The sequence below is a fragment of the Balaenoptera musculus genome, chromosome X, assembly GCF_009873245.2.
Source record: "Balaenoptera musculus isolate JJ_BM4_2016_0621 chromosome X, mBalMus1.pri.v3, whole genome shotgun sequence".
Classification (NCBI taxonomy): domain Eukaryota; kingdom Metazoa; phylum Chordata; class Mammalia; order Artiodactyla; family Balaenopteridae; genus Balaenoptera; species Balaenoptera musculus.
Window position 1 is genome coordinate 80,955,482 of NC_045806.1, and position 18,349 is coordinate 80,973,830.

The 18,349-nt window shown below is 34.8% G+C and overlaps 1 protein-coding gene across 3 annotated transcripts in view; it reads left to right on the forward strand.

Annotated features, from left to right (window-relative positions):
- The window catches only part of DIAPH2 (diaphanous related formin 2), an 856,317-nt gene that overhangs the window by 461,131 nt on the left and 376,837 nt on the right, over positions 1–18,349 (forward strand). For all 3 annotated transcript variants that reach the window (XM_036839916.1, XM_036839917.1, XM_036839915.1), the window contains one exon: positions 4,626–4,755. In XM_036839916.1, coding sequence (XP_036695811.1) covers positions 4,626–4,755 — 130 coding nt within the window. The remainder of the gene's footprint in view (positions 1–4,625; positions 4,756–18,349) is intronic.

Sequence of the window (18,349 nt, forward strand, 5' to 3'; positions counted from 1 at the left end):
AAGGAATATGGCAAAGGAAGGCATCAATTACTCCTTAGAGGAGTCTTCAGAAAGGAGGGGGTAGTTGAGAAGTCTTGAAATTTGAGTAGGTATTCACTTGGCAGAAAAAAAAAAAAAAAAAAAAGAGGAGGGTCTAGAGAGAGAACAAGATGTGCAAAAGCACAGTGGTATGACATTGCATGGTATGTGCAAGCAGTTGTAATCAGACTGAAGTGAAGGGTAGGCACCAGGAAGCAGCAGGGGACACATTAGAAAGGTAGGCAAGGGCCAGCTCTAAAAGGGCCTTAAATGTAAAACCAAGAAGTTTGTGTGCTTTTCTAGTAGCTGAAGGGAGACTTTGCAATGGAAACTTTGAATGGGTTCTAATCATCCTAACAAAATTAAACATTTGAAAACTAACATCTGTGTGGTGATGTTAAATGAACTGAAATTGTTTGGTTTAAGAGAACAGGACACCTGAGAAGGGAGCTTTCACTCTCTGAGGTGGTTATACAGAGGATAGCAACCAGTTATTTTCAGTTTCCACTGACGACAGAGCAAGAAGAAATAGGCTTAAGATCTCAGTAGAAGGGAAAATTACCTACAGAAGGGGTCCTTCGCAGAAAGATTGTGTGTGACTGACGTAGATGATTAAAATGTTGTTTGCTCAGCCTCTCTGGCTGTGTGCTGGCTTCTGTGTGTTCAAACCGCCTGATTTCAAAAACAGGGCAGAGACTGCAGGTTTTCAGGCTTGAATGAGAGTATTCAAAATAAAAAAATCTTTTACAAGGCAATTAGTTATTCAGATATTTTGCTATCTGCCTAACTGAAGTTTTGGAAATGTATTTGAACACATCACATATAAATATTATCTTTCATAATATAGCACTCCTGTTTATTAGAAAAAAAGAAATGATCAGAATTTGCTAGAGAAATAGGTGTTAATTTGTTAAAGGTATTTTGTATTCATGTACCATTTCAGAAAGTTATTAAAGATTAGGTAGATACAGTTAGTATAAATTCAGTTATTAATCTTTATGTGTAACATTTATTGGTCAGAGGATTATAATTAAAATCGCTATATGGTTTATTAACTGATGGCACTTTATCAGTGAATATAGTGAATTACTCTTTTTTTTGTTATCATTCGTTGATAACTCACCTTATTAAGATATTATAAAATGTTAGTTTTTTCAAATAATTCCAATTTCTGGAACTACTGTTTCTGTTTTTATTGTTTGGAAATATATACAAGACAGAGGATTATAGGGTGACCATTTTGTTCATCCTCTTGCATGTTATAAAGAGAAGTCCTATATCTATCTCATACCCCTGCCTAACTGTTGCTGGTGAGAGGGAAAGCACAGTCTAGGAGGCAAAATGGCACTTGGCTGCTGGCTGGAGTGAACCTTGAAATGCTTACGGAATAGCTACCAGTGAGACTCTGGCAATCTGGACAAGTATTATTGGAATATTTGATGTTAATGTAAAAATAACATAATTTTGAGTTAACCAGATATCAAAGGGAAAACAATTTTATTTCTTAATAAACTAACCCAAACACTTTGGAAATGATTTTGAACATACTCAGATTAGATTACCTTTGTACTAACCCAAGAGATGTCTATATCCAGCTAGTACACTTGGAAGGGCAAATTATTGCATAAATGCCATTAGCCATTAGAAGTGATGAAGGTGAATGTTCTTAATTGCCTTCTGTACTTGACATCGAACCACACAATAGGTCCTGAGAGAGATGATGGCTAACGTGTGAACCGTGTAGATGTGGTAAGAGAGACTGAAGACATGATAATACAAAGTAAATATACTTTAATAAGTAGAAATGCTTTGCCTTTATATTTTAATATTATATATTCATTTGTTTTTGACCACGCCGCACGGCTTGCAGAACCTTAGTTCCCCGACCAGGGATCAAACCCGGGCCCACAACAGTGAAAGTGCCAAGTCCTAACCACTGGACTGCCAGGGAATTCCTTTATATATATATTAAGTATATATATAATATATATATTCATTTTTAAATGGTTGGTCTAAGTGTCATGCACATAAAGAAAAATTTAGAAGACCACATATTCCCTGCCAGTTTGAAACCTTAAGATGGACTCCTGATGTGAGGTTATGTAAAAAATAAATATTGCAATACAAATTTAGCAGTTTGTCTACCATACCAAGATATTTCTCAGCTTGACAGGATAGGCACTTGGCCATCTTTGTCCCCGCTTTGAAGGGAATGTTACAATTCTAAAAAAATACATGCATACTCTGTCTACCACTCTTTCTGATTTTGACAAAGATATTTAATAGTTAATGGTACAAATGTTATGCAGTGTTTATCTTTTAAAAATGTAACCATTGACTCTACTAAACTTTTTAACAGGAATTAAAGTTATGGCCCTCCTTCTGGATAAATATTTATCAAATACAGTTTCTGAAAATTAAGCACTTATAAGCATGCATGTCAAAAAGGAAATTTTTAGATCACCCAGAAGATTGCCATATGAGCACAGTGCTATTTTTGTGTTTTCCTTTCCTGTATTCACCATGTGCATTTAAAAAAAAAATTATGATATACTTGTACAATTTAGTGTCCTAAAAAATTGGGTGGGTTTTTGTTGTTGGGGTGTGTGTGTGTATGTGTGAATAATTTGTTTCCATAGAATTCACAAAATATAGATCAATTTCCTTTCCTTTAGGAAGATATGCCTTCAGTTTCCCTAAGCTCCTAATGTTTGTAGGATTTTAGGATTTAGGAATTCAATTAATGTGTAAGAAAAAAAGAAAATGTTTATTTCCTTATTACTTGGAATATTCAGCATACTCTGAAGGGGATGCACTTTGTGAACATATAACACTGCAATCTCGGGTAAAGACCTCTCTTTAGGAAAGTGAACCTCCCATTGATTCTTCTACAGCTGCAAGCCTTACTTAAGACAAGTTGCCCTTGAGGTTTTTGTTGCTTTTTGTTCTTATAGCTCGTTCTTGAATTGTGCCATTTCAACCTTGTAGTACTTCAAAGTGTTTGGTGGATCAACACACTAATGCAAAATTTTAAATATTTTACCTACATGGGATAAATAGTAATCCCAGAAATTCTAAAAGAAATCATTGTGGCCACTTCAGTTATCAGCATCATGCTTCCTGTGGCTGTTTGTTTTGAGCCTGAAGACTAACATTTCTTTTAAGTTGTTCATATCATTGGAACGTAACAGTTGTTAGAAAGCTGTAGCACAAAAAGTATGGGACTGATTGATTAAATACGATTTTTTTTCCTTAGACACTAAAACAATAAGGATTAAATTACTCTGTAATTACCTAAATATCCTCCACAGCCTTTTCATAAACCTATTTGCAAAGAATATTCATTTATTCTAAACAGTAATCCTTAAAGCTGAAAACCCCAAATCAGTATGAACATCAGTGGACAAACCCATCATCTAAGGATTATAGACTTATAGCATCCAATAGAATGAGAAAAGTTGATACTTTATACCATATTTATCCTTTGTTTTTAAGTAAATCCTTGATTTCATTTGCAGCTTAGTCTAGTATGAGAGTTATATTAAAGAAAACACTTGGATTCTCATCATAGATTTTTTTTGGTCCTATACTTTCAAGACTTTTATCATTCTAACCACAGCATCCCTTTTCTAGTGTCTCTGAAAAGAAGATACAATGTGTAGGCAGACAAATAAAATTTGACATATTATCACGATTGTGTGGTCAGATTCTGTTTATAAATCAGCATAAAAAGCCTTCAGTTATTCTTTTTTGATGGCCCATGCAAGTAAACGAGGGTAAAATGTGCTTGCTCTTTTACATTAATTTGCATCAACAATGGCCAGAAATAAATATAACCTCACAGACGAATCCAGCTTTCAAGAATATATTTCTGTGATAAAGCAAAGAACAGAATGCTGATAACATAAACACACATTCACTTGGACTATTATTATCAATACTTAAGTGAATGTTCTTTTCTCATGAAAAGGATAGTTCATTTTGCCATAATAATCTAGACATTTTAAGAAATACGGATTAATGTTTAATATTTTACTTTTTTCGGTCATCTTTCTGTCTTTTGAAATGTGGAGTTCATTTTAAAATCCAGAGCACTGTCACTAGACCCCAGTAGGAACTACCCCAGACATTTAAAAAAACTTTTAATTAGTTACAATGAATTGACTTCATTTATTCATTTATTTCTCTTGTTTAAGAAAAAGTCTCTCGGGCTTCCCTGGTGGCGCAGTGGTTAGGAATCCGCCTGCCAATGCAGGGGACACGGGTTCGATCCCTGGTCCGGGAGGATCCCACATGCCCGTGGAGCAACTGGTCCCATGCGCCACAACTACTGAGCCTGCGCTCTGGAGCCCGTGGGCCACGGCTGCTGAGGCCCGTGCGCCCAGAGCCCGTGCTCCCCAATGGGAGAGGCCACTGCAATGAGGGGCCCGCGCACTGAAGGGAAGAGTGGCCCCCGCTCGCCAGAACTAGAGAAAGCCCGCATGCAGCAACGAACAGACCCAACTCAGCCAAAAATAAATAAATAAGTAATAATAATTTTAAAAAAAAAAGTCTCTCTATATATATTATTTAAAAATACTAAAAATATTGTCGTTATTCCATTCCAGATCCGAGATACTAAATCAGCAGATCAAAAGACAACCCTCTTGCATTTTATTGCTGAAATTTGTGAGGAAAAATACCGGGATATCCTGAAATTTCCTGAAGAACTGGAACATGTAGAAAGTGCAAGCAAAGGTAATTGATTTGTAACTGCTTTGAGACTACAGCTTGTCTAAGTAAATATTTTAAACGGTAGGATTAAATAATCTATAAGCATTAATCGTAATTTTTATTTGGTTACTGATATAAGAAAAGCAGGAAGATAGTTTCCATTAGTTTATATTTGACAGCATAGTGTGTTTTAATGACCTGCTTTTGACCGACTTTATTTTTTAGCGCTTCTAGGTTATTGAAGCTTTCATATCTCTGATCAAATAGTATATTTGTTCATTTCATAAATACTTAAGTGTATATTATTTGCAAAGGAACCATACTCTGGGGCTGTTGGTGATATCAAAATGATCGTGAGATAGTTCTTGCTTGAATGTGTTTAAAATCTAGAAGGGAAGAAAAGACATATACACAAATACTTTATAAAACAAAGATGAATTTGAGAAGTGCTACAGGAAAAGATAATGGACTGTGGTTTAGATGAGAGAGAAAGAACCTTTGAATGGATAGATAAGAGGAGGCCAACAGGGTGAAGCACGAGAATAGGATTTTTACTGACATGGAAAAGGGGTATGCTGTCCAGAGAGCAGACAATATGAGAAGGCACAGTGGTGGAATGTGTTAGGATGGTGAAAGAGTCATTGACTGTCAGGCTGAAGCAGTAAGGTAGCCATTTCAGAGACTTCAGTGTCATGCTAAGCAGTCTGATCTTGATGAGGTAGGTGGCAGGGCATCATTGAAGGACCAGAATGGGCAGAACCTGGCACCAGTGAAGAACAGGAGAGGAGGAACAAAAATGTCTCCAAGACTTTAATTCGAATGGATTAGCTTTGTTGGTTAGTAAGTACTGTCTACTTTTAGAAGAGGTTGAAAAGTGAAAGAAAGGAGGAAGGGTCAAGGAAATATTTTTTGAAAGTAAGATGACGTATGTGGAGAAGTACATTTTTCCTCTTGGATAAGAAGAGTAGGCCATAAATCTTATATTTGAAACTGCACTATAGTAATTCTGCTTCTCTATAACTCCGAGGACTTTCAGTAAGGACTCAAAAGCATATACGTTTCCCGAGTTTATTACAAACCATATAAACCTGTTAGTGTCCTTTGAAGGAGAAAAAAAGTGTGTCTATAAAACCCAGAAAGTCGTTTGTGTAATATTGTTCAGTGGTCATCTCTGCCGGTCTGGTTGATTGTTGATCACATCCTCAACATATTTCTTGAATTTATTGAAGTTAATGAAATTTCTTTAATTCTTTTAATTTAATGAATATTATAGTTGTTGCTGTTGTCTTGTTGGAAGAGAGTAATCATAAGGGTACCTATAGTTCCTCTAGTCTCAGCCAAGTATGTATTATACTCAGTTCTATTTGTTTGTTTCCTGCGTCTGGGCTTTTGGTAAATCCTTTCATATTTTTCTTTTACAGTATCACCAACTTCTTTCTTCCTATCCATTTCAAGAGCAAAACCTCTCTGTTGTATTTTGCTTATTTCTGCTTTCGTGTAGTCTTCCTGCCATTGTATTCGAAAGACTTGCCAGAAATCCTCTTCCTATCTTTCTGTTTGGGCTGCAGCAATCCCCATTCTCAAGTTATTTTGACTAGTTCTTTTTCTTTCCCTATGAAATTCAGACTCAGAGTTTGCAACTCAACAAGTTCTTAAGTACATTCTGCCTGCTTGCATCCCCCTTTCATTTCCTTCTAGTTCTCATGTGTCCAGAAATATTTTCTCTTGAGCCGTTTTTATTCCTTTTTAATAATCCTGTCTCTGTGTATGATTTCATGCTGCATCATATGCCTGGAAATCTCGCCTGCCCTGTTCTCTAAGACAACTGACTATTGTTTGTCAAATCACTGTTCAGAATCCATTTCCTTAATTTTTTTTAATGTTTTGCTACTAAAGCCTTAGAACAAAATACTTGTGAATTTAGTTTGCAAGAAAAAACAGAATGTGGTATGAAAGTTCAAGCCACTTAACTTCTTATTTATAGTTAAATACTTTTCCTTGGTGTCTAAGTCTAACTTGTCTTCTTTGCTTAATACAGATTTCAGTCCTGTTTGAATCACATTCTGTCACCTCCAATACTGTGTATATAGCAAGCATATCTATATTCACAACCAACCAGCAAAAATAAAAATAGATCAACACTATATATTAATTCATTTTCCATGATTTTGGACTATCTCCTTGTGAAATGATTGCCTACAAAAAGAAAAAAGTACTTGTCTTTTTAAACTGGAGTGATATAGATAAGATGAAACTAATTCAGTTAATAATTGAGTTATATAACTCATATTTCAAGAATAATTGTATGATTACTAATATCTTCTATTTTTTTGTTTTTGTTTTTTTTCTTATACCTTTGAAAATTCTGTCTTTATTTTTTATTTTATTTTTTGAAGTATAGTTGATTAACAATATTGTGTTAGTTTCAGGTGTACAGCAAAGTGATTCAGTTATATATACCTATATCTTTTTTCAGATTCTTTTCCATTATAGGTTATTACAAGCTATTGAATATAGTTCCCTGTGCTATATAGTAAATCCTTGTTGCCTATCTATTGTATATATAATAGTGTGTATCTGTTAATCCCATACTCCTAATGTATCCCTCCCCCCTTCTGTGTTTTTTGATTATTAAAACCCAAGTACCTATTTTGATAGAATAAGGATCTTTTCTGTCTGCTATAGCAAATAAATGTATTTCAGCTCAGTACTAAAGTTATAGACCTCAAATTAACTGACAAAGAAAAAAAAAATTACCTTGAAGTGAAAAGAAAACTGAAAGTAAGAAATATGTGGGATTCATGGAAAAATGTATTTTATAAATTGCCTTCATTCCTTGTTAAGCTAACCTTCTAAAACTGTGTGTGTCTTGGACGATGCAAAGCTATGGTATAAACTTAGCATATTTTCCTAGAGCTCAGTAACTCAAAGATATTGGGAGAAAACACATCATTTTACATTAACACAGAGATATATTATGGAGTGGAATGCAAAATTCGCATGAATTTTTAAAATAAAACAGATGACTTCAAAGAAATTTCACACTTGCCGCAGATCCCTTGGGGAGCGCGTTCAATCTTCTCTTCCATTAGGGGCTCTTGGGTGGGAAACGTTTATGAAGCATTGCCTAAAGAATTGGAGAGTGGTTTGGTTTTGCTTTGGTTTCACTTATTTATTTATCTATTTAGTTATTATTGCAGGGAGTGGGGGAGGCAAGCCGCCCTTATGAAGTTCAGACTCAAACAGTACAATGGAATCTTATTACCAGTGGAATTCATAAAATAATATTTCTCTGGTCATTTTCTTCCAGGTTAAATTACAAATCTGCAGGTCCTCTCATTCCTGTTTGACATACCAATGAGTCTTTAGAGAGAAAAAAAGTGGTTACTATAGAGAATCTAATACCTTTAAAATATTGAAAATATATTTGATAAACCACCATTACCTTTTCCCCAATGAATAATTTTAAAGATTATATATGTATATATAATTATATATAGTAGATATCTAGATCTGTATTGTATAAAGCATTGCTGGTTTACTAGACCTAGTTTGTAAATCCTTCATTGTTTTTCCCCACCCTGTGGCTATCACTTTAACTTTCGGCTTTGAGGATTTTTACAGTTTGATGTAAAACCTCTAGTGTTTTATAGGTCAGCTCCAGGGATTAAAACAAAAGGGTTAGTAAAGTTTAATTAAAACTATTCCATTCAACAGGAGAAAATTATATTAATGTATTTGAAGGTACTATTAATCCTAAGGTTTTGCATACCTCCGAAATGGGTTTCACTTCAGTTAAATTACTGCCATCCTACAAAGTAAAAGTTGGTTAAGTTTTCTATAAGCAGTGTTAATTTCTTATGATTTAAATCAACTATTATAAATTTTAATGACTAACCATACCTTTTGATAATCTGCCATCTTTCCATGCTATATTAGTAACTCTGATTAGCTATTTACCCACTCTGACTTCTTCACAGGATTAATCGTGATGAAAGTTTAGATTAGAGGAAATATTGTAGGGAAAAATCTATGAGATAAAGGAAAAGAAAAAAGTAAAATCATAGCAGAGTTAAAAAAAAGTTGGGGGAATGCAAAAAAACAAAGCAACATTTTCTGAAACTCCAGAGCTGGCAGAAGCTTTAGAGATCATCTCGTCCCTGCTAAAAGAGACCCAAGATGGCAGTTAGTCCAAATTCATCATTTTACAGTTGAAGAAACTGAGGCCCAGAATGACGAAGGAATTGCCCACGATCACACAGTCAATGAAGGTTTGCAGACCTTTGTCTATTGTTTTATTACATACATTTCAGCTCCACTTTTCCTTCCTTTGTGGTCTAAAATATACAAAAGAGATTCATGCTCACATATCGGAAAACATAGAAAATCAACGCTGACCAAATAAAAGATTTACTGGAGTATGAATGCCACTTCCTCTATACAGTACTCCAGTCTCTCTATCCCCATTTTGACAGAAATACCCTTTCCTTTCTCTGAGTCACAGCAGTACTTCAGCTTTATTAGTAATACAGCACCTGCCACATTTGCATTTTTTTATTTCATTGTATGCTTCTCTCTGTACCTCCTAGGTTGAGTACCTCAGTGGCAAAGAATATGCCCCATTTGTCCCAACAGACTCAGTGCTAGCCCAGCATCTCAGAGAGAAGTAAATGCTCAATAAATGTTTACTACATTGAATCATTGCATATCCTTTTAGTACAGCAGGCGTATTTCAAAATAAGGCATTATGGGAAGTTGACAAGTTGAGAATAGCAACCTGAAAGTTACTGTTTACTGTAAATACAAGAGGAGAAACAAGATAAGTTAGAATAAAGAAGACACCATGACTTAACAATATTTCCTGGTCCATGTTTTACTTCTTTCATGGAGAAAGTTAAAATTGGAAACAATCGAGCTCTTAATGGAGAGTATCTAAACTTATGGAGACTACCAAACCATAAAGATTTATGGTGAACAGTAAGGATTAAAAGTCTCATAGGAACTAATGGCAGCCAACTGTCTTAACGTAATATCTAACTGCTGAAACATCTTTTATTCTAATGACTGAACAAAAAAAATTACTTTTATACTGTCTACTGTTTTATTGAAAAATCTTTTGAATTATGGGACAAAATCCTACTGTTTTTAGAGCATTCAATGTACAGTAACTCATAGGACCCAAGGTGTGAGAAAGTATGAAACCATAGGATTTCCTAGCAGATTTCAACTTTGTGTTTTGGAACAATAAATGCTGGAGAGGGTTTGGAGAAAAGGGAACCCTCTTGCACTGTTGGTGGGAATGTAAATTGGTACAGCCACTATGGAGAACAGTATGGAGGTTCCTTAAAAAACTAAAAATAGAACTACCATATGACCCAGCAATCCCACTACTGGGCATATACCCAGAGAAAACCATAATTCAAAAAGATACATGCACCCCAGTGTTCATTGCAGCACTATTTACGATAGCCAGGACATGGAACAACCTAAATGTCCATCAACAGAGGAATGGACAAAGAAGATGTGGTACATATATACACAATGGAATATTACTCAGCCATAAAAAGGAACAAAATTGGGTCATTTGTAGAGACGTGGATGGACCTAAAGACTGTCGTACAGAGTGAAGTAAGTCAGAAAGAGAAAAACAAATGTCGTATATTAATGCACATTATGTGGAATCTAAAAAAATGGTATAGATGATCTTATTTGCGAAGCAGAAATAGAGATACAGACATAGAGAACAAATGTATGGATACCAAGGTGGAAGGGGGGGATGGGATGAATTGGGAGATGGGGATTGACATATATACACTATTGATACTATGTATAAAATAGATAACTTTTGAGAACCTACCGTAAAGTACAGGGAACTCTACGCAGTGCTCTGCGGTGACCTAAAGGGGAAGGAAATCCAAAAAAGAGGGGATATATGTATACGTATAGCTGATTCACCTTGCTGTACAGTACAAACTAACACAGCATTGTAACGCAACTATACTCCAATAAAAATTTAAAAAAAAAAAAACAACTTTGTGTTTTGGTCTAACTTTTTAGAAGCACAGAATGATAATAAACCAATGTTAACAGAATGTCAGTAGAATTGACCTTACTTAGATGTTAGCAGTCTGAATAAAACTGAGTATACATTGTACCACTATGTCATTTTAATAACAAAGTTAAATTGTTTAGCTTTTTTTGGACCTTTCCTGCACTATTTCAAATAAATAATTTTGCTGAATGAATTGCATTCTATCATATTGACACCATAAAAATCTTATAAAAATTGAGAAGAATACTAAGTTTTAGGGAGTCTAATTCATACATTTTCCAGTTTGATATACTTTCTTCCTTACTCTCACCAGGTCACCCCAATTTTTTTTTTTTTGAGGCTTAAATTATTTTTATTATGGAAATTTTCAAACATATACAGAATTACAGAGAAAAATATAATGAACCCTAGTATACCTATTATTCAGTTTCCATATTATAAAACATTTTGTTAGCCTTATTTCCCATCCCTACTACTACTACTACTACTACTACTACTGGTGACGGTGATAGTGTTTTTGCAGGTATATTTCAGCCTTTAAAGAAAATCCCAACTATCCTATCATCTAACTAGAGTTACTAGTTTATTATGCACGTTATATGCATAATATATGTCTGACATATAAGGGCATATATTTTTTTAAACACAAATCAATGCGATTACCATACCTAACATAACGAACAATTTCTTAACATTATCTAATACCCAGTCCAAGTTTCCTTGATTATTTCAAAAGTGTTTTTTAGAGTTAGTTTATTTGAATCAGGGTGCAAACAAAATGTGCACATCACATTTGGTTTTTATATTTTTAACTCTTTTAATTTATAATGGTCTCTCCTTTTTTTGTTAAAAAATGCTATTGTTTATTGAATAAACCAAGTTAATTATCGTGAAGAATGTGCTGGATTCTGAATGTGGCTGATTGGTTTCTTCTGGTGTTTAACTTTTTTGCTAGCCTCCTTATTTCTTGTACATGAGAAGTTAGAACTGGAGGCTTGATTAGAGCCAGGTTTCTTTGTTTTATTCTTCTTTTCTTTCTTTTTTTTTTTTGAAGCAAGTGCTTTGTACTTTTTGTTGCATCACATGAGGAGACATAATATTGGATGTTCCACTTTCAGATGGTGTCAGCCTGATTTCTTCCTTATAAAGTTCCTTATCAAATTTCACCTAGTGGTCTTAGCACCTACGATGATTATTGCCCTGATCCATTATTTTATTAGAGGTTGCAGAATGGTGACTTTCTAATTTTACTATACTTTCTGCATTTATTGGCTAGAAATGTTCTGTAAAAGACTATCCTCAGCAACTACTGGCTTTGCTGAAATATAGCTCATACAGGAAAGATAGGCTAAATGCTCAATTTGTTCCCTTTATTTGTCAGTTTTTAAAGTAATGGATTGGTGATATAGCCATTTCCAGTAATGAAAATGAGGTTTCTTTTTCAGTATGGTTTTTCAAATATTTGCTATATTTTCATCAGATACTATTATGATTCCTTTTTTTTAAACATCTTTATTGGAGTATAATTGCTTTACAATGTTGTACTGTTTTCTGCTGTATAACAAAGTGAATCAGCTATATGTATACATATATCCCCATATCCTCTTCCTCTTGCGTCTCCGTCCCACCCTCTCTATCCCACCCCTCCAGGTGGTCACAAAGCACCGAGCTGATCTCCCTGTGCTATGTGGCTGCTTCCCACTAAATTTTTTTTTACATTTGGTAGTGTATATATGTCAATGCTACTCTCTCACTTCGTCCCAGCTTACCCTTCCCCCTCCCCGTGTCCTCAAGTCCATTCTCTACCTCTGTGTCTTTATTCCTGTCCTGCCCCTAGGTTCTTCAGAACCATTTTTTGTTTGTTTGTTTGTTTTTAGATTCCATATGTATGTGTTAGCATACGGTATTTGTTTTTCTCTTTCTGGCTTACTTCACTCTGTATGACAGACTCTAGGTCCATCCACCTCACTACAAATAACTCAATTTCGTTTCTTTTTATGGCTGAGTAATATTCCATGTATATATGTGCCACATCTTCTTTATCCGTTCATCTGTCAATGGACACTTAGGTCCAATTTTTTTTTTTAAACAAAGTGAATTTCTTTAAAATACTACAAACCACAAGACGTCCAACACATGCATAAAAAATATATTTTCAACCTGAAATGTCAAAAGGACTTAGGAAAGAGAGTCATGTTTTCTTACTGGTCAGTAATCTAGTCATTACCAACCAGTGTTTTTAATTCATAACATATAAACCCTGTAATTAATTTTCATTTCTACAGGAAACTATTGAAAACATTCATATCTTCAGGGAACAGTGAAAGGAAGCAGAGACCATGGCCATTTGGACTTGAGTAAAATGCTTCAATATAAGTCAGCTATTTTTTATAGACTTACAGGCATTTGTTAGGGTACCTTAGCTTTTGCAACCCAGAATCTCTTTCTGCTAGAGAACTGTATGCATAGCTCATCTGTCTCACACCAACTCCATGGCCCAGCCTGTCTCAGAGCCTAGGCTTCTGTGTTTTTCTAAACTGAAATTCCCCCCTCTTCACTCAGCCCTTTTGAGCCTAACGTATATATCTTTTGATGGCCCTCTATGAAGCCTTCCCCAGCTGCTTTGGCTTTCAGGCGTCTCTCACTTCCCCCCTTCTACCATAGTACTTACTTGAGCTTCTTAGTTTGGTGCTTGATCCTATACTCTTTTGCATTACAATATCCTATACTCTTTTGCATCATGGCTGCATCCTGGCATGATGCTTTCTGAAATAATGTATGTTATCATTAGTTTGCTTTTTCAAGGGAGAATCTAACACAGTATTGGCATAGTAAATTCAGCTCAGTGAATGATTTTGAAACCTCCACCTGATCTTAGCTGCCATCTTTATTTAACCCCAGTGAAACTTTCTGGGTACTTAAAATAGCTAAAATATATCTGCAGATACTTAATTTCAACTTCTTACACATTGAGCCCAGGTCTTCAAAATGTTTTCTTTAAAAGTAGCTGTTTAAGGCAAAACTAATCTGTCAATAGGATGTTAGAAATCATTATAAATGGTTAGTTTTGGGGTGGGTTAATGGCTGGAAGGGAACATGTGAAGGCCTCTGGGGTGCTGGTCACATTCTGTTTCTTTTTTTTTTTTTTTTTTAATAGCTACTTTATTTATTTATTTATTTATTTTTGGCTGTGTTGGGTCTTCGGTTCGTGCGAGGGCTTTCTCTAGTTGCGGCAAGTGGGGACCACTGTTCATCGCGGTGCGCGGGCCTTTCACTATCGCGGCCCCTCCCGTTGCGGGGCACAGGCTCCAGATGCGCATGCTCAGTAGTTGTGGCTCACGGGCCCAGTTGCTCCGTGGCATGTGGGATCTTCCCAGACCAGGGCTCGAACCCGTGTCCCCTGCATTAGCAGGCAGACTCTCAACCACTGCGCCACCAGGGAAGCCCCCACATTCTGTTTCTTGATCTGGATCCTGGTGACATGGGTGTGTTCAGTTTGTGAAAATTCATTCAGCTGGTCACCTGTGTGCACGAGGGATATATGCTTCAACAAAGCATTTTTTAATAGGCGGTCATTTGTATTTTTAAAATGTGTAATGAATGATGAAAAGTGAGAAAGGTATTACATTTTAATTCAAAAGGTCCTCGTGTTTTTACCTGTGCTTAGTTATAATGATCACATGCATTGTATAAATAACTGCTGTCAGAGTTGATCTGATGTTATTGTAAATAATTACTGTTTTTCAGCAAGTTGTATGTCACTTAAGGATTTTGTCAAAGTGTCTTTTAGTCTGAGAGTGGATGGGTACACTCTAGTGTTAAAAAGGAAAAAAAAAGTTAAAAAAAACACCAAGCACATTATATGCCATGTAAACATTCAGGTGAATGTTTCTTTTCCATAGCTGTTGTCAGTATTATGCTGTCTTGTACATTATTGAGTCCTAACATGTCCCGAGCACATCCTGAGGTAAAATTTTCACCAAGAACCTGTCACTGCTGTCATTGTTATCATCATGTCTTTGCTTCAATGTCAGGAAAAGAGGATATGTGGGAATATTGCTCGTTTAATCTCCTTGTGGATACAGTCTTGTTAGGTGAAAAATGAATCTTCATACAGCAAATGTTAAAATGTGATTGACTCCTGAAGTAAAACACAGGGACGTATTTGATGCAAGAGGTTTAGGGACTGATGTTAAGTAGTAATGTCAAGGTAGAGAGGGGAGAGTAAGGGAAGAGGGAAGAGTGAAAGAAATGAAGAAAAAACCAGCTCTCTGCCGCCATGGCAGAATCATAGGAAGAGGTGGCTCCTGTCCTTAGTGGAGATTCCCTTGTACCACCAGGGGAAATTGGTAGAATCTGGTAATCAACTTGGTTACTGTCACTGCAGTTTTTACCACTACCAGTTCTTTTGATGGATTCATCAATAAGGATGAATCTGGTTTAGGGATATTAGGGTTGGGGATTTTTGAAGAGGAAAGAACAGTATCAGATCTACCTAAAAAGCTGCCCCCATTCTCCATTTTTTACACGTTTCAAACGTGGCTTGAACACAGGAGACTACGTGGCTGGGGTGATTTCTTGAATTTAACTGGGTCTTTTTCTGGAATTGGGATTCTACAAGTTGTTGGGGTAAATTATAGTAAATAGCAAATATAATATTGACTTATGCTAATTTTATATGACCCAAACTCCTTTAGAGTATTTCCACGTTAAACAGTCAGAATGGAGCTGGCATTTCTATTAGAAGAGTCATTGAAATAATGAGGGAAAAAAACCCTGACTCCTATTGGAAGCTAATAGCTCTGTGGCAAAGAATTCTGGTACAGTCATATCTGAAAGAGACGCGTGCTAGAAACAATATGGCCAAGGATGAGAATCATAACATATATATTCTAGTTTCAACTTTGTTACTACCTACTTGTTGGATCATAGTTTTGCCACTTAACCTCTCAGTGCCTGTTTCCTCATTGTATCATGACATTTCTTAATTTGAAAAATATAGATGGTCATATTTATCCCTCAGGTGATTATGATAATAAAATTAGATATTCAGTGTGGATATGCCTTAAGAGAAAAGTGTTATATGTAAATAACGATTTATTATTCAAGCTAGCATAAAGATATTAATTCCAGATGATTTTGATCAGGTTTTTTACGTTTGTTCGGTCCCATTTAAAAAATGAAGGTCAAAATTCACTTGTTAAATCATGAAGCACTCTGAAATAACATATGATGTCATTAATTTTCTTTTCTTTACATGTTCTTTTACTTTTTTCCATCTCGTAGTCTTTTTGAAATTAGACTCTAAAAACGTGATCACATAGGCTCATCTCATTTTGAATGACATCTCCAAGCTCTGATGGAAGAATTATTATTCCACATTTAAGAATTGATCATAAAATTTCCAGTATCCTATTCTGATAGGATATCTTTGTCTTTAGTATGTGTAAACATGGAAGAAAAGAAAAAACATATAGTTTTAATTGAATGTTCTAAATAATTAATAGTAAATGTTTAGGGGAACATAAAAAAGGTGTGAATTTAAAATATTATTATAATAACTAATACAAATGATAATAAAACATTTCTTTTACGTGCATTTTTAAGAAATGGATTCTGCTTGCATTTGTAGCACAAAACCCAAGGCTAATGTTTATGCTAGCTATTGCTTCTTCACTTAATTATGCATTTTTTTCTAATACTAGTGATAATATTAACCACTACCATTTATAAAGGGCTTACTAAGTGCCTGGCACTGCAGTATGCCTGGTTTTAGAGAAAAGGAGACTGAGTCTCAGAAACATTAAATAAAGTGCTCAAGGTCACACAATTAATAAGAGCTAAGGTTTTGGCTACTTCTATATCACTTATTCTTTTCATTATAACAACACTGAGAGTAATATCAAAAACATAGTTGAAAAAGATATGAAAAATGAAATTTTTACTCATAAATTTAAGATAAACTGAGAAGGCAGTATAAACCTTGATAAATTCTGGATTTTAATGGGAAATTAATTATTACCATTAGAAACACCCAATGAAATCATATAAATACAAACACTTATTGTTTTACTTTAAAACTACAGTAAACTGATAAATATATAAAATGGTATTGTCAGGATTTAGGGTTTCATTCAATTCATTTTTCCTTCTACATTTTCACAGAGAGTAGTAACACCCTGTGGTGATGAACAAAGAATATCTCTATTGCTCACCCTTCTTGAGGGATATGGTCACCAACTGAACACTTGTTTATTTAATTCTAATAGTATAAGGACTTACAGTCCCTGAGTTGCACATTTGTATCCCTTGTTTTAAATATATCCCTTTTTCTTCAGCTATATATTCCATGGAAGTGTGGGGCATGCTGTAAATTAATTTGGGCATTTATTCATGTATCTTTTACTATTAGAAATCACACTGAATAGGAGTCCTTCAAAGGAAAATGAGTTATATCTTACACTTCTATTAATTATTTCAGTTGATATCCCAACTTAGAAATTCATTAGAAACAATTCTAATACATGTGCCATCCATGTGGACAAATGGCACATGGACAGAATGTTCTCAGAAGACAAACATACCAAAAATATTCAACCTCATCAGTAATGGAAGAAATACACATAAAACAATAATATACAATTTTTCAGCTATTGAAGTGACAAAGTTTAAAAACAAACTGTCACATACTCAGTACTGACACAGGTGATATAGGGGAGATACATATGCATTAATGGTCCAAGTTCAAGATGACCTCAATTTTTCGGAAAGGAAAATGTATCAAGAGCCTCAAACTAACTGCAAACATTTAATTTGTCCTAAGAAGATGATCAGAAATGGGTACCAAGATTTATTCACAAAAATTTCATTTGTAACATTATTTGTAGCAGTGAATAATTGGAAATATCCAGAAGAGCTAAGAATTAAGAGAAATAATAAAATGAATCATAGAACATACATATAATGTAATATATTTTGAATAAAATGAAGCCTTCAATGAACTTTAATGACATGGTGAATACAAATAATATAGTAAATTCAAATAAAATAATAGACAATAAGATCCAAATTTTATTAATCATAATATACGTAACAGTAATATTTGTTGTCAGTAGTATTTTTGTGTTTTCTGTGTCTTCTGTGTGGTATATACAATTGATTCTTGTTACTTGTAGTAGTTATGTTCTATAAAGTCATCGTAAACATTGAATTAGGGAATATTGAATCATTGCTTCTACGGGAAATACAGAGTTAGGTTCCTGCGAGCCTCTGGTCACACAATTTTCATCAAGCAATCAATACATAACCTTGTTTATGTGTGTTTCTGTTTAAAGATACTATATTTAATATATATGATTGATTCATTAACATTGAACTCACAGCCAACAGCACTATAACTCACGCCTGAATGAAACCTATTTAACATAAGTATATTCTCTGTAAGGCACATTACAGCCTTCCTGCACTTAGGAACACCAGACAGCACTTCAGCACTGTGCTTGGGGGTCATTTTAAAAAGCAAAACCACCCAAAACACAAAAATGAGAAAAATGTGGTACTAAATAG